Here is a 21,445-nt window from a genome sequence, read left to right as displayed (position 1 = left end):
CCCGCCCGCCCGCCGTGTGGGGGTACCGGCGGCCGGCCGGCCTGCCTCTCTCCCCGCCAGTGCCGGGTCTGGGAGCGCCCCGCTCTGCCCCCGCGTCGCGGTGTAGCGGCTGGGGAGGTGGGGGGGGTCGGACAGAGGAGTTACCGGGGAGCAGGGGGTGCTGTCAGGGAAGGAACGACCTGTCCGGGGATATTTATGGTTATCTAGCGGGTTACTGTGGGCGGGAAGGGACGCCCTGTCGGGGGTCCCGGTAGCCTAGAGGTGGGGGGGGAAGCAAAAAAAAGCCTTGATAAAATAGGATTATTTATTATCAAAAGACTCCAGTATTTTTAAAGCCAGTGTAGTCGAGATGACGGCAAGGAAGGGGGCTTTATTCTAGAAAGTGGCTATTTTTTGGCTCGTGTAGTGGTTTGCGATAGGCGGGTGTTTAACCCCCCCACCCCTCCTCCCCCCGAAGATTATTAATTATCTTTGTCTCTTCAGACTCTCGGGGAGGGAGTTCGCCCCTCCGCCGAGCCGGTGCCGGGGGGGGATCACAGCCTCGGCCTCCCGCCCCAGCCCGCCGCTGGGTGTAGGAGGCGCTGGCTCCGCCGGGTCCTTCCCCTCCCCGGCAGCCGCCGCTCATTCCTCCTCCTCCTGCCCCTTCTCACCCGCTGTAACCGGTTCCTCCGGCAGCGGCGGCGTGTCCGGTGGGTCGCCGCCGCCCTCTCTGTTCCCCTCGGCGGCCGCTGCTGCGCATCATCAAAACATGCAGGATGAGCTGCTCCTGGGGGTGACACAGCAGCAGCCAGGCAGCGAGAGGCTGGGCAGCGGCCCCGCATCAGGACACCCCCCTCTCGGCCACCCCTCCTCTGACTTTAAACCCAGTCTCAGCCCCCACCAGGATTTAAACAAGCAGCCACCGCAGCAGCAACAGCCGCCGCCTCCTCAGCTGAGCCAGAAGAGGAAAGAGTTTAAGCAGCAGCAGCAGCTCAGCAGCCCAGCCCAGCTCGGCAGCAGCCACCCCCTGAATAACCACCACCCCCCAGACTATCATCACCACCCCCCTCAACAGCAGCAGCAGCAGTTCAGCCACCCCACTGACAAGTACCAGCAGCAGGAGCACAGGCAACAGCAGCAGCTCCAGCTCCTCAGCGCTCAGCCCCCGGAGCCGCCGCGGACGGGGGACTACCCGCACCACCGGCCCCTCAGCCCCGCCGAGCACAAGGGCGGCGCGGACAGGGGGGGTTCGGAGCGGCTCGCCCCTTCCTGCCCGGGGGGATCGGTGTCCGCGGACCCCAATGTGGGGGTGGCCGCCGCCTCCTGCGTGAATCCGCCTCCGTCTCCTCCTCATCTGCAGGCGAGAGCCAAGCTGCCCCCCATGGAGTCCCCCCCGAACAGCCACTTGCTGGGCAGCCCCGGGAACCTCCTGCCCGGCGGGCTAGGCTCTGGCTTCAGCAGCCTGCAGAGCCCGGAGATCCCCAGCCCCCATCACCAGAGCGGGGGCGGCTCCTCCTCGGCGGCTTCCCCTCCTCCTCCGCCGCTGCCCGGCTTCGGCACCCCCTGGTCGGTGCAGACCTCGTCGCCGCCTCCGCAACAGACGCAGCAGCCTCCGGTCTCCAGCGGCGGCGGCGGCGGGCAGATCAGCGCGATGCCGCCCCCGAGCCCGGAATCCGAGACCAGCTTCTACCCGGGGATCCCGTCATCGATCAACCCCGCTTTCTTCCAGAGCTTCTCGCCGGTGTCTCCTCACAACCCCTGCGCCGGGCCCTTCAGCAGCCCCTTCTCGGCCGCCGCGCCCCCGCCGCCGCCGCAGATGAATTTACCTCAGCAGCAGCAGCAGCAGCAACAGCAGAACCGGAGATCCCCTGTGAGCCCCCAGCTCCAGCACCAACACCAGGCAGCGGCCGCCGCCGCCGCCTTCCTGCAGCAGAGAAACTCCTACAACCACCACCAGGTACCGGGCGGCGGCAGGAGGGCCGGGCAGCCGCGGCGGGGCGGCAGGGAGCCCGGGCGAGCCGGCTCCGGAAGGGAGCCCGGGGCGGGAAGGGGGAGCCCGGGGCGAACCCCGTGGAGGGGAGGAGGAGGGCGCAGGGACGTACGGGAGGGAGCTCCGCTCCCCTCGCTGTGGGAGTTGGGATGTTTTCTCTCTTCCCCGCTGCCGGCGCCCCGGCGAGGCTGCGCGGCGGTGACAGCCCGGCCGGACCGCGGAGGCAGGGCGGGGCCCGGCCCGGCCGCCGTCGCCCCGCCGCGCTCGGCGGGCTGAGGGGCCGCCGGCGGGCGGGGAACCCGCGGCCCCCGTCCGGCGCCGGGCCCGGCTGGAAGGCGGCCGAAGCGGGCGGGCCGGGGGGCTGCTGGCGGCCGCCGCTCCCCGCCCGTTCCGGGCGGCAGGTGGCGGGGCGGCCGCTGCGGCCGCGGCCCCTGGGCTGCCACCGGCCCTTCTCGGGGCGCCGTCGGCCGCCCAGGCACGTCGCTTCTTTTCGGGACGAGAGGAGGAGGCTTCCTCATCTATCAGAGTGTAAATGCTCACTTTCATGTCAAGAAGGGGTTTCGCTGTGAAAATATCCCCCTTGCCCCCGCCGCAGCCGCCCTTCACGAGCGCGGTGTCCCCGGAACAATGAGCCTGACAGCTCCGGCCGGCGCCTCCTCCCCGCGAAGCGCCTTCCCCGGCCCCCGGCCGGCCCTTGCCCCCCCGGCCGCGCTCGGCTGCATGCGCGCAGGTCGCCGAAAGTAGATTCGGATGGGAAACCTGTCAACGTTGTTGCCTTCTCAGGGGTTTTGCCCGAGATTACTTGAATTTGTATCCAAAGACAGCACCGCGTTTCGCGTTGCCATCCTTCTGGCACTGCTTTTAGTCAAGCGGCGTAGCGATCCCGTGTGTTAAAAAGGAAGTTTACCTTTCTTCCTGGAACAAAATATTCATTGTAAGAAATTGGAGGAAAACAGATCCACGTTAATATTACCTGCCAGTGCATTATAGCCACGTATTGCACCGACCATCTGCTCGGTTATGAAAGGCTAAAATTACATAGGCCTCATCTTAATTTTTCTTTTATCTTGGCATTAAACCCTGTCAGTTTTATTTGGTAGAGCTGGATTTGCGAAGCATTTCTATCGGAACTGGAATCTCACATTAAGTGTGCCTGTCCAAGAACTGATCTGGATGCATCTTGATTAGGAGCTAGTTGTCCTTAACATCTATAATAACCCTCTTCAAACAAATTCCAAAGCAGTTCTCCCACAGTGAGGTGTACAGGAATTTTCTCTGTTACAAGTTGTAGGTAAACTTAAAACAGGGCCATGACAGCCTAGCCAACAATATTAGAGGCTTGTTAACATTTGGCATTATCTCTTAAGGTTTGTTTCACAATGGAGTGCCTGCCTCTCCCAAAATTCCAACCAAAGTATTCAAGTTTTACAACATAATTATCTATAATTATATAGAATGGGATGTTTTCCTGATTACTTGACCGAAAATGGCTTCAGTGGGGTTTTTTGTTTGTTTTCTGAGATGGGGGAGGGTGTTACAACAAAACTTCCTGAAGACAGAAAAAATTATACCTAATACATAACATCTTGACATGCTTTAAATTTTTAAGTTATTAGAATTACAAGCTGGGGGTTGCTTGCAGCTAAGCTTAGAGATAAAAGTACTGCATTTTGACTTCATAGAAGAACTGAATTTAGAGTATCACACACATGCATTTCTGTGTTTGATCAAAAGTCTTTCCAAGAACAGTCAGATTTAAGAACACTAAAGATAAGTATTATTCTTCACTGTCAGTCAGGCTCAGTGGGTCCACCTCTTGGTAGTATGACAACCGCTATAGGTCACTTTTTAACAAAAGTTGTGGTTTAGGAATAAAAACTTATCATCCTGTAAAATCTTCCGTCTAAAGACTGCTTACATTTTCATATTGAGGAATACAGTGCACCTGTTAGATACAGAAATACTTTATGCTGCATCTAAATAGGAAAAAAAAGTCTTCAAAAAACCTCCCAGATTCCACCCTGCAAAATTCCACAGATAGTCCCCTTCATTACTGTAGAAATACTTGAGCAGTGGCTTCAGAACAATGTATTTTAATGTGGAAATGTTAAGATACCTCCTTCAAACAGATTTCCTATACAGTAATCAGTGTTCTTTTTGCTCTTACATGGTAATACTGAGACAATAATACTCAATACTGGGGGGGGGGGGTGTGGTGTGTGTGGAAAAAAATCAATCTGCCATGAATTTTAATTTTTAAATTTCTACTTACTGCATTGAAATACTATTTCCGAGTAGAATAATAATTGTCAGTAGAATAATCATTTTTAAAGTTGACCTCTCAGAAATTCTTGTGTTATTTTTGCAGAGATCTCACTATATAACAGCAAATCACGTATGATAAAATGGTCTCAGGGGTTTTTTTAAGCATGGTTTTACACCCTGGAATTGTTCTACTGCATAGCTTTAAAATATGCTACCAATTACTAAAATTACATTCTAAATTGCTTGCACAAGTACTGTAGGTTTTTTGGGGGGGGTGTACAAGGGAGTGGGAATTACAATTTTTTTTATCATACTGTGTTTTCTTCCTTGCCTCAGTAATTAATGTGCATGTTGCAAGGAGTGAGTGGTTTATAGAAATCTCTGCGCATTACTTGATGGTTGCTTGCTTTGTTTGTTTTTTTTTTTTTTTTTTTTTTCATTTGTTTGTTTGGGGTTTTTTTTAAGTAGAAAACCACTTCAGGTATTTTCAAAATAATACAAATTAATCTTTCTTTTTAGCCTCTTCTGAAGCAGTCGCCCTGGAGCAATCAAAGTAGCGGCTGGAGCACAGGAAATATATCCTGGGGAGGAATGCATGGTAGAGACCATCGTAGAACTGGGAACATGGGAATTCCAGGAACTATGAACCAGATCTCTCCTTTGAAGAAGCCCTTTTCTGGTAATGTCATAGCTCCTCCTAAATTTACTCGCTCCACTCCATCACTGACACCAAAATCATGGATTGAAGATAACGTTTTCCGAACTGACAACAACAGTAATACTCTCCTTCCTTTGCAGGTAAGGATGGTATGTAACTACTGTGTTCATAGTCTTGCATAGCATTTTGGCTCCCATTTCTTTTAAAAGAGAATTAAACGGTGATTATAACCTTGATACTTGGTTTGAAAACTGTACATTTCTATATTATTTTTTGTCCTAAACTGCAACTAATCCCAATGTTTTCAGTGTATTCAGCAATACCTAATTCTCACAGTTAGTCAAGAACATTGTCTATCAAGAAATACAGAAACTGTAGCCACTGATAGATGAACAGAGCAAAATATGGTTAATCTGTCAAGTATTTTCTGCCTATGGTAACGCTCATAGCCTTATAAAACCCTTTAAAACTCAGAAATTTTTTGTTTACTTGTCCTTGTACATAGGTTTTCTTACTTTTGTAGATTGCTCAGTCTTTGTCATGTTCATTTTTTTACTGGTATTCTAGGCTGACATTTGCATGTTAGTGAGATATTTTTTCCTCCACATTCTAGCAACTTTTATGTTATGTTTTGGCTGGAAGCCTTGTGATTTAGAAGTGTTAAACAGCAGGATGTGTCTTTAGTTAAGATCTGAGTTCACCTACTGAATTTTTCAAGTGACATCTTACGTGACTTTAGGTATGTCACTTAACTCTAGCCTCAGTTACCTGTTGGTAAAATGTTATTTTTCTTATTCCTGTCTATATTCGTTTAGTCATAACACTTCTTGTTAGTGGAGACCTTTATTATCTTGGATCTCAATCTTGGTTGCCATTCTAACAATTTATAGTTTTTGCATGGGTTTTTTTTTTTGCTACAAAAAGAGCTTGGGCGACTTACTTTAGAAACAATGCATTTTAAAATAGAAGGATTATTCCATTAATTCTGCACATTTTTTAATTTTCGTTACACCTGCATCAGCTTAATTTTTTGTCTCACACTGAGCTACTATATTCCAGCAAAAGTAAAAACATAATATGCAGAGAAAATAATTTGAATCTTTCTTTACCTCCACATAAGGCTGTCATAGTTGTTTTTTGTTAGGGTTCCCACAGAGTAACCTATAGTTCCATTTGTCATAATTGTGATCATATTTGAGTTTGCACAGCTGTATTTGCATCAGTTAGCATGGCAGTCCTTACGTAGCTGTAATAGTGGCGAAAGGGTGCTCCCTGGGACCAGATTTCCCACTAGAGTCCCTATTTTTTTTACCATTTTGCTGGTGGAGTTCCATTTGGCCCAAGAGGCCATGTCCCGACTCTATTCTGAGCTCTGATACTTGCAGTATTCTTGAGGCTAATGGTGACTTTTGGACATACCTAAATTCTGCTCCAAGTGTATGCATTGGACCTGAAAGCATAAGAGGATTTGCCTGTACTGTGAAGGCCTGTTCTATTAAGTAGCCTTACTAGCTGGAATATCATGGCTGAATAATTTTTGTGGGGGTGGAAAGATGGGAAGAAAAGGTGCTATTCTTTATGTATTCAGTCTGATCTGTTAAGGAAAACAGATTACAGATAAGTAATTCTTTCTCATGGAGGGCTCTAAGAATAGTTGAAAGTAAACACAGAGGTGTCTCCTGAAGATGTTAGCCTGAGGAACAAAAATACTAATGCCATCATACATTGAAACTGCAGTGACGTATACACTGGAATTCATGTGCAGCTAAGCACAAGTTGTGAATATATTTACTCATTCAATATGCCTTATAAGTCAATATGACTATTACTTTGAACTTGCAGGAGCTTCTACAGTGGTTATCTAATATAGATGAACTCATTTCATGTCTAAACAAAAGTCTGGTGTATTCAAACTATAAATAATTTCTATCTAGTAGAGTAGAAGAAAAATCCCTGCAATTTAACTTTATAATAACTCAAATTAATGTTTCCATTTTGGCAGTGGGGGTGGCTTTTTTTTTCTGAAGAATAGGGTCAAAGTGAGAAGGTGGGCACACCTAATTATTGTTGGTCTTACCTCTGAGCACCAGAGCCACCAATTAAATAGACCTGTTTGTCTGGCTATATTTATGCTGTAGATTTATCTGTGCTTAAATCTACCTTACATGTATAAAGCGATAGTTGCAGAACACAGTAAAAATAATCCTCTTCGAATGGTTGCGGTGTTATCTACTGCTATTGTGGAAACACTAGATGTTTCCATAAATTACTTCCCTACACTGAAATAGTGTTCTTATTTTTCAGTTCTTATACTATTGTTATATGGTTAATTCCTTGTGATGACTGTTACATTTTGCAAGTCGTAATGAAAAAGTTAAATAGATCTTGGAGCTTGTGCTTCTTTTCATCAGGACTTGTGTTGGCAATTGCGAGGCTGTCAAACACCCATCTTGCTGATTTGTGCTGTGCTTGTCTCCTTCCATAAAAGGCTGAGGTATTTAGATTGAGGATTCTTAAAGATACAGTAGCAATTTCAGAAGATACTAAAAAACAGCAGTAATTAGATTTTGTGCCATTTGGACAGTCTTGTGCAAAAGCGTTTATGTGTACGTACAAGTTACCTATGTCTTCCAAGCTTCCACAGAGCAAACCTATCTTAGCATGCACATTGAATGCATACTGCATCATTCACAGTTTTGCAGAATACTCTTCTGCGTGATCACACATCTTAGTTTTAACCGCAGTAATCATTTTGTATGGGAGGGAACAAAGCATCTCTCCTCCAAACTTTAGCTAGCTCAGGTCTCACAGATGAAAACAGCTTAGAAAAGCCAGTGTCCTCACTGACTAACTTTCTGTAGATTATTAATGTTCTGCTACCATTTTTTTAAACTGTTACATATTTTTCACTAAGTCCAAATGGCATTCAGCAGTGTCAGCTGCTCATCCAGTTTCTGTGAAACATGTACCTGATGCAAACAAGATAAGCCACAGAGGAATCGTATACAAATTGAAAGCTTTTCCCTTTCATGAAACTTATTTATTCTTTGGGGTTTGCATTGAGTTGCATCCCCAGTATAGAACTGGCATCAGTTCTGATGAAAATAATGTTTATTGGCATTAAACTAATATACCAGTGACAATGAATGTCATTACTGGTAACTGAATAAGTAATTACGTGTTAAAGGGATGAAAGCAGATTTTCTGTACTTCATAGATAAAACTGAAACATACCCCATGTAAAGTTGAATTCACAGTGGCCACATTAGTTACAGCAAAGCTGCTTTTGCTGACAGTTGTGAAGTTGTGAAGCAGTTGTGAAGTACATCTCTCAGGTGAATTCTCCAAAGGTCAAGAGATTTTTGCTTTGTTTTTAAATAATTAGTTAAACATCATGGCAACACTGATTTAAATGTAAGCGAATGAAGTCAGTAGCCAAGTTTTTCTTACATGACTAACTGTAAGCAGCTTTTTTTTTTCTCCCTCAGTTTTTTAAGATAACACAAACTACATGAATTAAAGTTCTTTCATGGACAAAATTATGCCTACAAGTTTAAGTTCTGCCATACTGCTTGTACCATCACGGGTACTTCATATAGTGAAGGGATTGTTGCCTTGTACTGGAATGATTAAGGAACAATTAGAAACCTTGTCAGGTATTCACACCATCTAACTTCAGCATTTAATTGAGGAACCTATTTCTCCTTAGAGAAAATCTAGGTTCCTTATTTAGATAATCTAATTCTCTAAAAGAACATACTTGGCACCACTGACCTTATACAGCCCCTGGGATTCCAGTTTAGGCACTTAAGTTGCATGTCAAGAAGTCAGACAATGTGAATATTCTATCTTATTCCCTGATCTAAGGTACAAAAAAAAAAAATAATATAGGGTGCAAAGCTAAAAATATATTTCTAACCCCATATACTGTTTTGGGTTTTTTTGTTTTTCCCAGAAAACATGCTTCAGGCATTTCTGTGGCCAAAATGCAAGCACTGAAATCAGTGTGTTGTATATAATTTTTTTTCATTTACATTTCTTGGATGAGGAAAATAATTAACCTTTTCTAAAAGTTCTAAAAAATTGCAGTGTCTGCTAACCCTATTGTGATTGCAAGCTTAATGTTTCTTAACATCTTGCAAAGAAGCTTACTGAAACCTATTATACAGTTTAATAATACAGTGTTATACCTATTTTCATTCTAGTAAAAACACTGCATTCTATGAATATGAATTTAGTTTCTGTGTCTCTCTTGAGTTAAGGAAATACACTGCATGTCCGGGTGTTTTTCACCTTGATTTGTCCTTCCTTTTTGTTCAAACAAACAGTACATGCAATGTTCATGGTCCTAAAAGCTGAGCTTTATTATTCTATGTTTGAATATAGCTCTCCAGCTGAGGGTTTGTATGGTAAGGAACCATTTCTCACAAACGCAGATTTTTCTTTTTATTTTTATTTTTGAAATGTTCTAAAGTTTTTTTGAAAACAAAACACTTGCAAAGCAAAATGAGTTTTAAGATTGTACATCACAACAGGTGTTAGTTTTGGATACTTAAAGAGTTGTCACATTGCTTCTGTCTTACAGTCACTCATCATTCGGAGGATTTCAGGTTCTCAATATGACAGTTTTAATACAGTCTAATAAATGTACCTTACCAGGTTAAATGACTAATCGAGATGATACACATACCAGCCAATATTAAATGAAGAACAAGTTGCTAAATTTGGGTTCTTAATGCCATATTTAGACTCCTAAATAGGTGGCCTGTTTCTTCAGAAGTGCTGAGTGTTTGGCAGCTCATGTTAAACTTGAAGGCGTTGGGAGTATCTAGCTGCTAAATTGCCTCAGTCTTCAGACTAGTGTAATTGTCCAAATGCTGATTTATAAACCAGGATTTACAAGTTTATTTTTACTAATGCAATACCTGCAACAGAACAGTGCCTTCAGGATTTTTTAATGAAGTAGATTGATTACCCGAGACTGATTAAATAATATACAAAACCAGGTATTTGTGTCTGAGGACCATACTGGGGATGTGTCTAACTGGAGAAAACGATCTACTGTCATACTCCTAACTTCAGGATCAGGACCTTTGAATAAATAGTATAGGCAGCTGCACAGATGAACAATTCAAAGGAATCAGCAGAAAGTTTGTGAGGCTTACTATAAAAATGTTTTTATGACTTTTTGTGAACTAAGAATTCTCTCCTACTGTTAAAATTTGCTTCAGTTACACAGCTCATCCATTCAATGCAAGCCAAAATCAGAGTTAGAGAAATTCAACAAAATATTTAGCAGCTGTGTTAGTATAGCGATGTATACGCTAAGTAGCATATCTTACCTCATTCTGTCTGCCAAAGCACAGTTGTTCTCTAAGTTAAAAAGAATACGTTCTCACCTAAGATCCATCCAACAGTACATTTACTGTATGGTCTGATGTATTTTCATTTAAGTACTCAAGATGGTATAGATGTTTCTAGATGGGGGGACAGGGTGCGGTGTGGAGAGGGTAACACCCCCCCCACCCCACCCCCCAGAAAATAAAAACCCAAAACCTGAATAACAACGTCCCCTTCAAATGTCTAATTGTTTCTTTGGTTATTTTGTTGAAGCTATTAATATACAAGTCTTCTAGATTTGCCTCGTAAGTCTAATCTTGCCAAGCCTTTAATCATCTCCATAACATGTCTGGTTTGTTTCCAGTTTATGAATGTATATTCTTGAGCTGAAGTACTCCACTATGGAAGCAGTACATGCTGTTGGGTTTTTTTTGTTTGTTTTTAAATACTTATGCAGTTGGGAAGTAGGTGTGTCTTTGCCACAGGACCTGTTCTTGGTGCATTTTAGGCTCAATTTAGCTAGCTTACATAGCCGATTGTGTCATTTTAACTTTAAAACACTTTTGTTGTCAGGTTGACCGTTCACAGATGTCTACCAGATATTATAGTTCATCTTTACCACTAATGACACCATGGAAAGTAACCAAGCAATTTCATGCTTCTACTTTAAGCCTTCCTCCTTGCTTTTTTTTATAGAGCTAAAATTGTAGTTGTCATAGGCTTTCGTATTAAGTTTCTCATTTACACTAGTTGTGGTTTCAACAAGGGGCTTATGGTTATAGTATGTCTTCACTAAAACGAGAATGACTTGAAGTTTAGAGGCTAGCAAAGATGATATTCTAGAATATATAATGTACTTAATTGTTAGGTTATGACTGCTTACATTAACACTGAATACTATATTCAGGTACTTTTTAAAGTCTGTGAATCCTTTATTATTAAATCAACTGTCACTTTTTAGTCTTAAAACACATTTTTGTTCAGGGGTCAGTTTTAAGGTGAAAAAATGGAACTTGTTAACATTTTAGTTTGTGAAATGTTTTTTAAAAGTTTATTTAATTGAGCTTTTAAAAAAATTCAGTTAAATCGGTAAGGTTAAAGCTACAGAGTCTTTTTTTTACAGCCAGCTAAGACCATAATCTAAACTGACTGGAAGCTTTTATGACTTTTAAGTTGTTTCCAGCCCCCCATCAGATGGTGCTACATTTCTTTAGAATATGAAGGGACATGTAAAGGGGTATACTTTAAAGATACTTGCATTTACTGAATTTAATGCCTATGTTAAAGTCTACAGGTCAGTAAAGCATGTGTCCAAAATTCAAAGTTGTTTTTCTTAAGTGTGAACATCTATTTTTAGTGTATATGGTTAAAGATTAGCAAAATTGTATTCACTGTTTAATGGCTTATGTCCTTCTATTTGCTTTATGCATAAATGACAATATATAAGCTTTGGGATGTGACTGCACTGAGTTTCTGCAAATGCTCAAACAGGATAAGCTTTGCATAAATTGCATGGATATATTTAGAAGTGCTAAATAGATTGTGCCAAGAAAAATGATTTGTCCAACAATTTAGTGTTGAAACTTGCTCTTCAGAGAAAGCTGCCCTCCTCCCATTCATTCCATATTTAGACGTATGGGGGAAGGACTACTGAAATGCTCTGTAGATATATTTTGCATGACGTTGTCAAAAGTCCTTCTATCACTAACTGTATTCTGTGTAGGTTACTTCATGTTTCTTCTATATTGTGTAAATTTGTAAAAATTCAGAAATAATTACCACTTTTCTGTAAGCTTTTTTACATAATCTTAACTTTTAAGTTGAGGTGACAGTTTGTCATTTAGCCATATACCTCTGAATCTGTAGGCAGTTATACCCAAACCTCATTTTCAGTTCTGCTGTGTATGAATGCAGCTGTGATTCTGGTAGTGGAAAGGTAGATCAAGCAGGATTCAAATTATTATACAGTTAAAAAGAAATAAACGAGTGTGAGAATTTGTGGTGCTTGTGAGAAGTTAGCTATCGGCTCAGGGAAAAAAAATAGCATTATGTTGTGACATTCCACTGAGATACGGGCCTTCTGACACAGCAAGAGTTCACTTGCTTCTTAGCACAGGACTGATGAGCTGCAGACAGAGCTGAGGTAAATGCAAAATATTTTGCAGGAATTCAGCCTTGAGAAAAGGGGTTTTTGGAGTCAGGATGATACAAAACCTGTATTAACATATAGGTTTATGTATCAGTGGCTCAGTACTACTGATTATCTTCAGTTTCATTATTTCAACTCGGTTGATAAGCAGTTATCTTCTAAACCAACCTGGAACTACTTTTAAAACAACACAGAAATAGTCCCAAGAATTAGAACTATTTCTGTGTTGTTTTAAAGGTAGTTCCAGGTTGGTTTAGAAGATAACTGCTTATCAACTGTGTTGAAATAATGAAACTGAAGATAGTCCCAAGAATTAGGACTAGTTTCACATGCATGGAGAACTATGTAAAATAATCATATTCAATGCTCGTACTTTCTGTGCTTGTCCCAAAGATCGAGGAAAATCACAGTGGAAGTTTTCTAATTGAATAGAGTATGCTGTAGTAGAACTGTCCCCTTTGAAACCATTGTGGATTTTTTTTTCTACAGCTGAACTTAATAGAAAATCTTTGCTGATGTGACCTACATTATTGAAATACTATAAAGTTCTGCTTTGAAATGAAAGCTTCATATTTGCATAGATAACTGTGCTCTTTAAAGAGATGATGTACATATTTGGGGAGTGCATAGCAGTGTTTTAGCATTATAAAGCATAGTTGCACGAAGGTTTAAAATGAACCTTGTACCCAAAGAATTACTTACTCCCGTAGAGATAGTTACATTTCAGATGATGTTTCTTTATAGTTTGTAGTTCATCAGTGTTAATTGAAATATATGTTAGAAGTTTGAATAACCTGATTACCTGGATACTACCCAAACTCACAAGTGGCTAATGTGATGTCAGTAGTGAAAGAGCAGAATAAAGTTCCCATATTTAAATCCTGCTTTACTTTAGTCTATTCGCAACATTTTTATATTATGCGGTTCATGTCCATTGCGTGTTTTCACTGCCAGAAATGAAGTAATACAGTTCAAAGAAACAAACCTCTTTTTTTAGCTTTATATAGACATGAACTTTCTAAGATGTAAAGAGGATGGCAAAAGTTTTTCTTCTGCTTCCAGCATCGCAAGACCTTTCACTTTGGATACAGAACTTGCAAAACAGAATGATGCTAGTGTGAAGTTACAAACATTTCACCACGTCAGCCAGTGGAGCCGTTTACAAATGAATCACAAATACATGTTATAAAGAAAAATTCTACTGCTACTTCTCACAGTTTTACTTTTCCATTTCTCTGTAAGATCCACGACCAAAGGAGCCAGTTTTAGGAATTAACCATGACGGAGCCCTTTCTTACAGGCTTCTGCTCTCCAGAGAAAACTTAAGTCTACAGTAATGACCATTTGCCAGATAGTCATGTGTTATCTCAACATATATGTATATAGCAGTGATCAAAAAATAAATAAGAAAATCTTATTCAGTGAGCCTCTAACAAAGTTAGTGTCACACATACAGTTCAGTCCCATTCTATCAATGCTAATTCTTTTCCCCTATCAGCTACAGAGGTAGAAAAGCATGTTTTCCGTTTACTTAGCACTGATTTTTGCAAAAGCAAGTAATACTTACCAAGTACTGACTTCAGCTGAATTTAAGGCTTCGTTAAAAATCCTGATGAGAGATTTTCTGAATGCTAGGGGACAGTAGGGAACAGATCCAGCTTTGTCACTGCACACACTTTCTGTATAAAGCAAGTTTTCTATGGTAAGCAGGTTCTTTTCATTGTGCTACTGAGAAACAAACCTGCAAGGGCATGGAAGCAGATTAGTCACTTCAGTTTCATTCTGCTGCTTCTCAGGACAGCTAGAGAACAGAGTGAAAGCCAACCAGTCCCAAAGTAAGGCTGTTGTGAACTGAAAGAGTAGTGATGACTTGTTGGCATTCAAACCAAGTTGAAGATCACCTCACAAAGTGTCAGTGGCATTTGGACATGGCAGGGGACAAGAGCAACCTACTTTTTTAATTTATCACTGAAATTATCTGAGGGCTTCCAAAAAGAAAATAAAGGATCCAGTCAAATGAACACAGATTGCTTACCCAAAAGGAAGCCATTACTCTTTATAGTTGTTTGAAGGAGAGAGAGCTGAAAAAAGGCTTCTCCTTCTTCATCGCAATGTTGTATCAAGTTGTCTAAACTTTCTAAGAAAGATGAAAGTAAAATTTTAATTTCATCATGGCTTGTTTTGCAAAGCTGTTGATAAGTCACAGTTTCTGACTCATAGAAAACCTTTCTTTCAAAGCCTGCTTTTTCAGTCCCCAACCATGAGGAATACCTGCTTACTGAGGGACGTAGTTTGAAATCAATCTACTTTCTTTTGAACTGTCAGGGAAAGTCACAGTGGGTATGCAGGTCAGATACCTTCTGCCCCCATCATATATGTACTAAGTGGATGGCTGCGTCTTTAGTGAATTTTAATGGTCATGGTATTTGTGTGGTGTATTTCATCCTACTCTGTTGAATGCAACTCTGCAGTGCAACCCAAGAGAAAACAACGGTAAAATTAAGGCATGATTACAGGATTCCTTTAAGTGCAGTGCAGTCCAGCCAGAAGCCTTGCAAGTAGAATAGATCAAGGTTTTATGCAAACTATTTTCAGTCTCTGAAGGCATCGCAGAAAGACCAAAGATGTTAGCAGTCATCTTTTTTCTGTGTCTGTAACTTGAGTGTATTAGAAAACATGGGAGAACGTGTCTTAGTTGAGCATTAAAATCAGTGAAAACATTTATGATTTATTATAATGACTTATTAACTTCAGTGAGAATATTTCTAAGACATGATGGTAATTCTTCTTAATCTACACGTGAAAAAAAGTTGTTCTCTATAAGGCTGATAATCTATTAGTAAGCTTTGTGACATTTTCTTTTCATAGTTTAGCTTTAATTTTCCAACCTTTAACCATTCAGTGCTGACCATTTGTAATTTAAGCCTTTGTATGCAGAGGGTCTCAGATTAATCACCCAGAAGCCAGGAAGTGCAGTCCTAGCAGGGGGCTGAGGGCCCATGTGAGGTACTTAGTCAAGTACCAAGAAAATGCTTTCTTTCACATGAGGTGACTGTCCTCCTTGTCCTGCAGGTCCCCACCTTACTATTTAACTTCTGCATGAAATGAAATTGAGCTCTTACAGACATTAGTCTCCTTCATTAAACAGCCTAATGTCTAACTCTGCTGTGGATCACTAGAACTGATTCAAGCAGTTCTTTTGAAGGAAGCAGGCAATCACAGGCTATCAAAATGCATACACAGAAGAGTTCTTCACAGTGCATCTCTAGTTTTATATTTGGATGCTGTTAAACTTACTGTTAATAAAATCAGGTCTTACCATTAATAAATTCAGGTATCTTAAGCTTTTGTATCATTGTCCATCTCCAGAGTGTCTGAGCATACAGCCTTTAGAAGGCACCTTTGTCTTCCTTTCAAGTTTCCTGTTAAAAACTACAGAATTTGTATTCCAATACTAAGGATTTTGTTCTCTTTTAGGATCGAAATAGAATGTATGACAGTCTGAATATGCACTCTTTGGAAAACTCCCTTATTGACATTATGAGAGCAGAGCATGATCCACTTAAAGGTATGTTATTATGCTAAATAAAGAAAAAAGGGTCATCCATTCTGCATATTTGAATTAATACTGATTGCTAATTTAGATTCTAGGTTCATATTAAAATAGCAAATTAATTATTTTCTCAAGTCACATGAAGGGTCAATCTCAAGTTGTATTTTATTGAAAACATTGGTTTACAGTTGTTTAAAACTTAAGCTTTAGTGTCTTCATAGGTTTTTTTTTGTTCTCCCCTCTATCCTTCCCTCCTTCCCCCCAAGAAATTCATAGTTAGTTTTATCTGAAATACTTGAATACTTGTCTGCTGTAGGAAATTCTACCTCAGTTTGTGAAGACACACTGTTTGGTTAGAGGTAGTTAAAAGAGGGTGGGAGTGGAGTCAAACTGCTACCAGTGTTAGCCAGTTAATTTTTCCCTTTCTTTGCAGTGGAAATTGAAAATAAAATTAAGTCCCCTGATAGATTCAGGTTGTGTCTTTTCAACTATTTTTTCAAAGTTCCTAGAGGGTAATCATTTAATTGTCCACTTTCTGTTGACTTAAAGAAGTCCAGAAGTACACTTGGCTTTAGAATGCTGGTTCCTCTTACCTTTCTGGGCTCTGTTCAAACCATTTGGCCACAGAAGTAAGCATTTAGCTAATATTTGTGGGCTTCAATTTTAACTCCTCTATTCACTGTACATTAACTCACTTTTTTGAATTCTGTTTCTTCCATGCTTACTCTCAGGTGGCATTTACCATTGAACTTTGGGGCAGGGAGCACAAGCTGTTTTGTTTGGCCTGATGTAATGTTACTTCATTTGTGCTGTTATAATTAGACTAACACAATCTAACTTTAAAATTATTCAAGACTTCAGGCTTGTTTTGCAGAAATTTTCTCAGTATTGAAGCAATTGGAAAAAATACAAAATTTAAAAAACATTTCTTTTTATATTGTTATTTTCTCCCATTCATTCTCCATTTCTAGAGGCTCCTAGACTTTATATATATAATGTTAGCACATAAGGATGAAAGACACTTTGCTGGAGTCTGCTCATGGTTCTGTAATCACCTGGAAGACCTGCAGTATTCAGATACCATGTAATAGTATTGCAAAATTTACAATGTAGAGCCAAAAATTCGGGGTTTTTTTCAAGTTGAAAATTTCTACAAAGCATCAGTAAGTCTGTAGCATTTAGTTAGCCTGTTAATTTTCCTTCTCATAAGAGTGGGAGCTGAAATTAAATTTTCTTAGATGTTCTTAAATCTGATCTCTTATTTCTTACTGCCTACAGATAATTAATTACAGTTTTAACAATTTTATCATTTAAATCCATTATTAAATTCGGTTTCTGTCCATTCTGCATGTTCACAAAACATTACTAAGTAACATAAAGGGGTCGAAATCCATGAACAATTAGTCCAGTGGTAACTGCTGTGGACTAAAAGCATGCATAATGTCATCAAAGACAAGGTGACTTATTGGATCATCCCTTTTTCTAAGCATTGTTGCTTCAATTTGCCACACTAAAGTGGTGACTAATATTTCTTTGAAAGTTACCTGAACACAAATCTACCATCAGGAAGAATATTAAAAGGTAAAGCTACTGTTAGGCATAAAACTAGAGAATGCAGATCTTCTACCACAGTATACTGTCATTGGCGCATCTCACATTTCTGAAAACCAGTCAATTTCTTCACTTTTTTTCTATACACGCTGACATGACAAATGGAAGTGGTTGTTCAGTTCCTCCTGCCATCTCGCTATTTTCGTTTTGGCTTTATAATGCAGAAGAGTTTTCAGAGGCACAGCTATCACAGAAGAGACCCAGTTTTATTTTTATTTGTCTCTTTGTATTTCATTATGATACAATAGATAAAAACAATGTACCTCCAGTAATATTTTTTTAGTGAGAATAAGACAAGACAAAGCTTTAAGATTTTGAAGTGAATTGGGTTCATACATAAGACATTTTTGAAAAACTCAGTAAGGTTTCGGTAGTTATACTGTGCTTTCTTAGGGACACAAGTGTGTGGTTTCAGTCAGCAGTTAAGAGATTTAATTTTTTTTTAACAGTTTCACCATCATACCCTTGCAGTGAAAATTCTGCTAAGTTTTATGTTTGAACTAAAACAGATGGAAGCCAAAGATAGTGATGAATTCAAAGGAAAGCCATTTTTTTGTTTGAGTGCCAGAGAACAATGCACACGCCAACTGAATTTAAATAGAGTAATTGTGTGCTGTTATTTAAATGGGTTAAGATTTTTTTTTTTTCCCCCTCTTTGGAAGTTATTATTTCAGCTGAAACAGCTACATTATTAACAGTAAGACATGAGGAATGTTCCTTACTGACTGAAAATGGGAAGAAGAGATCACATCCTAAAATAGCCTTTTAGTTCCTCTGTACCCTTCTTCTGTTTAGTCACCATTAGTTGGCATTTCTGTAATTTCTTAGCAGCTTTTTTTTTTTTTTTTTTCTGGAAACCATGAAACACTGATTTCGTTATTTTGGTCTCTGTGTCTTTTCTTTTCACCACAGAAAATCTGACATTTAGTTAAGAACCTGTCATTTGCTTGCAGAATGCACAGGATTAATAATATTATTGTTGTTTAGTTGTTTTCAATATATAACATACTTTGTTGTATCTAGACATTGTTTTGTAACTAGGGAATATTTTTATTACAAGTTTTTAAGTAAATCTATGTACACTAAAACAATGCATCTTTTATATCTGACCACAGCAGTAAAATGAAAGTCCCTGGAATTTTAAGCACGTGTTTCAGATTTAGCTGCTTACAATATCTGGACTATGACTAAGCATCTTGTCTTAGATTTTGCACAATGTAGAACAGACACTGTGTGTACTAGTTCACAGCTGTGAGGTTTGCATTTCAAGATCCATTTTAGAAGAAAGTTAGATTTTACCGCTTTTGCTTTCATGAACTTGAAAAATTTTTCAAACATAAAAGCTACATTTATACCTGCCAAAAAATTGTTTATGGATATATAGTTTTGGCTTCACTTAGACAAAGTTTAGGCACTACTACAGACATCAAAACAAATAAGTAATTTTTAGTTTCCAATAAGACCTTTTTTCAAGGTAGGCTAATAAGGAATAGATGCTTTACTGTTCACTAGTCATTGCAGCAGAAATAGTGGTGATATTAAAACTAATCTTCCCCATGCAGCTTTCTTGAAATGAATTTTATAAGAGATTAAGTATGTTTAAGATTACCCCATCTAATCAATGGAATGTAAACCGAAGTTAAAATAAATTAATTAATTTTTACATAATTTTTCTTTAATACCCTCTTTATTGTTCTAATAACCCTTAAAACTATTTTGAGAGAAGAATTGCAATACTGATGGCCTGAAATGCATGGGTAGTGGTAGTATAATTCTTTTCCAGACATACCTCTTGTGTACCTGTGTTTTTTTCCCTTCTCCTCTCCCAAATACCAATGCTTCTTGATGTCAAGATGTAGAAAGCTTGGATTCTAGACATTTCAGAAACAGGAAAGTAATACATTTGGACTAAAACAGATTACGGAAAAAATTTAGAAGAAATGGTTGTATTTTGCATGGAATATGTATTAGAACTGAGGATCAGGCGATTTAATGGAATTTGTTATCTACTGTTCCAAACATTTCTAGTCAAGACTGGTATTTTCCATGTAATTTAAGGGCTTGTCTTTAGTGAGGCAAGAGTATTGATACTGTACTCAATTTACAATTATTTTCTGCTTCCTGACTAAGTCTCTTGTAGCTCTGCAAGGTAGGTGTGAGATAGTACTGAACTTGAATTAGCCATAACTATATTAGTAGGAGTCACAAGAAGGAATATTAACTTTATGTTGAATTTGTCTTCTGTTACACATGTACACAAGTTACACAAGTATATTTTTTTTGTATAGCTAGTAATAATAAAAGTAAAGCACTATTACTCGGCTTATCTGTGGGGAAAAATAACTTGATGCAATTAGAAGTCTGTTTTTCTTGGGTTTATTTTCCCTTTAAATTGGTTCAGTTGAGCTTTTCAGCTGTTGGACATCTTTTAAAAGCAACCTGCTGGAGCATGCTCAGTGAAGTAAAACAAAAAGCAATAGTGACTCAGCAACACAGTGGAGAACATTTTTCTTTCTTTCCATACAGTAACTTTTGTTTTCAAATAAATTTGTTCTATATTATGTGTTATGAAGCTCTAAGGCTTAAAGTTATGCAGTATGAAAGGAAAAACTTTACCCTTAGTCATATAAAAGGCATTGAAATTGTACATACAGAGTGTTTCCTGTTTCTCACATAAACTTTTTATGATAAAAGAATATATTTAAGACCGATAGACTGATTTGCCTAAATAGATCAACTGTCAGAGGCAAAACATTTAGCCTCATTATGACTTACATAGTTCTTACACAAGCATTTGGAAATGTAATATGTAGGCTTTCTGTAACTAGGTGTCATCCAAACATGGGTTTGTGCTGTTGTCTTAACTACACTGATTCAAAAACTGAGCTTTCTGAAACGGCTGCAATCCTCAGCCATATTCACTGGTCTGTTAAAGTAGTTTGGGAAAGGCTTAACTTGGAAGCTTTTTGTCTTCTAGTCAGGAGATCTCTTGAAAAAATGAAGATAGGAAAGGTATTTGTGATGACAGTCTCTTCATTCAACCATTTAAGACTTAAAAAAAAAGGGGGGGGGAGGGGAGTAGACATGAAATGTCAAACTTGTGAAACTGAATTAATGTTTAAAGTGGTTATTACACTTAAATCTATTCTAAATATTTTCATATATGGGGATTCCTCCAACAGTTCAGTTAAATAGGAATAGGAAGTACGCATTTCCAAAAGTAGATATGAATTTGTCTTAAAATTAAAAGTGGGTAAGCACAACTACATCTGTATGCTCAGAAAAAGCCTCAAAAAAATCTTAATTTCCATTGCTCATATTAGTAACAGAGATTACAGAAATGTAGCTAAAACAAAGTTTGTTACTTTTTCCTCACGGTTTGGATTAGCAAGACTTTTAGGTGGATTTAGTGGGTTAACTGGCCCCCTAAAATTTATTTGCAAGCTTTTTATTTTTTTCTGTTCTTACGGCAGAATATGTTGTCAGAAATACATGCCAGGCAGTTCTGTTAACATTAGTCGCATTTAGATATGGAAGAGGGGGCTAAATTTAATAGAACTTAAGTTGCATCAGAAATGTCAAACATACCTTCTTTTCCATAGGAATGCTATTTTGAATTTAGCCATGATACATGAAAATTATTAATTAGCAGTAGTGTGACAAAGTTGCAAGTTCAGGTTTGTACAGAGAAAATTTCTGTAATGTGATACTTCATGATACAGTACTGTACTATTAGGCATTGTACTTGTTCCAGATAGCAGCAAATTACTAATCTTTGATGCTGTAGAGCTAAGAGCTGTAGACAAATCAATGAAGTGATTACTTTTTCATTTCTCAGGAATGGAATACGTCTATTATTTAAATATTACATATTCTCTAACTAATTTGTAGTTGATTTTT

General features: G+C 39.6%; 1 protein-coding gene across 3 annotated transcripts in view; it reads left to right on the top strand.

Annotated features, from left to right (window-relative positions):
* The first annotated feature begins 408 nt into the window (after window positions 1-408).
* CPEB2 (cytoplasmic polyadenylation element binding protein 2) overlaps window positions 409-21,445 on the top strand; it is a 56,821-nt gene continuing 35,784 nt past the window's right edge. For 2 of the 3 annotated variants that reach the window (XM_032984439.2, XM_032984438.2), the window contains exons 1-3: window positions 639-1,936; window positions 4,754-5,032; window positions 15,859-15,949. In XM_032984439.2, coding sequence (XP_032840330.2) covers window positions 749-1,936; window positions 4,754-5,032; window positions 15,859-15,949 — 1,558 coding nt within the window. In that variant the 5' untranslated portion in view covers window positions 639-748. Of the gene's footprint in view, window positions 1,937-4,753; window positions 5,033-15,858; window positions 15,950-21,445 lie in introns of all 3 variants that reach the window. The other variant, XM_032984440.2, reaches the window with a different exon arrangement.

This window comes from Tyto alba, unplaced genomic scaffold (assembly GCF_018691265.1).
Source record: "Tyto alba isolate M040663 unplaced genomic scaffold, T.alba_DEE_v4.0 Super-Scaffold_6, whole genome shotgun sequence".
NCBI lineage: Eukaryota > Metazoa > Chordata > Aves > Strigiformes > Tytonidae > Tyto > Tyto alba.
Note: the sequence above shows the minus strand (reverse complement) of the source record. Positions and strands in the feature narration are given on the sequence as shown.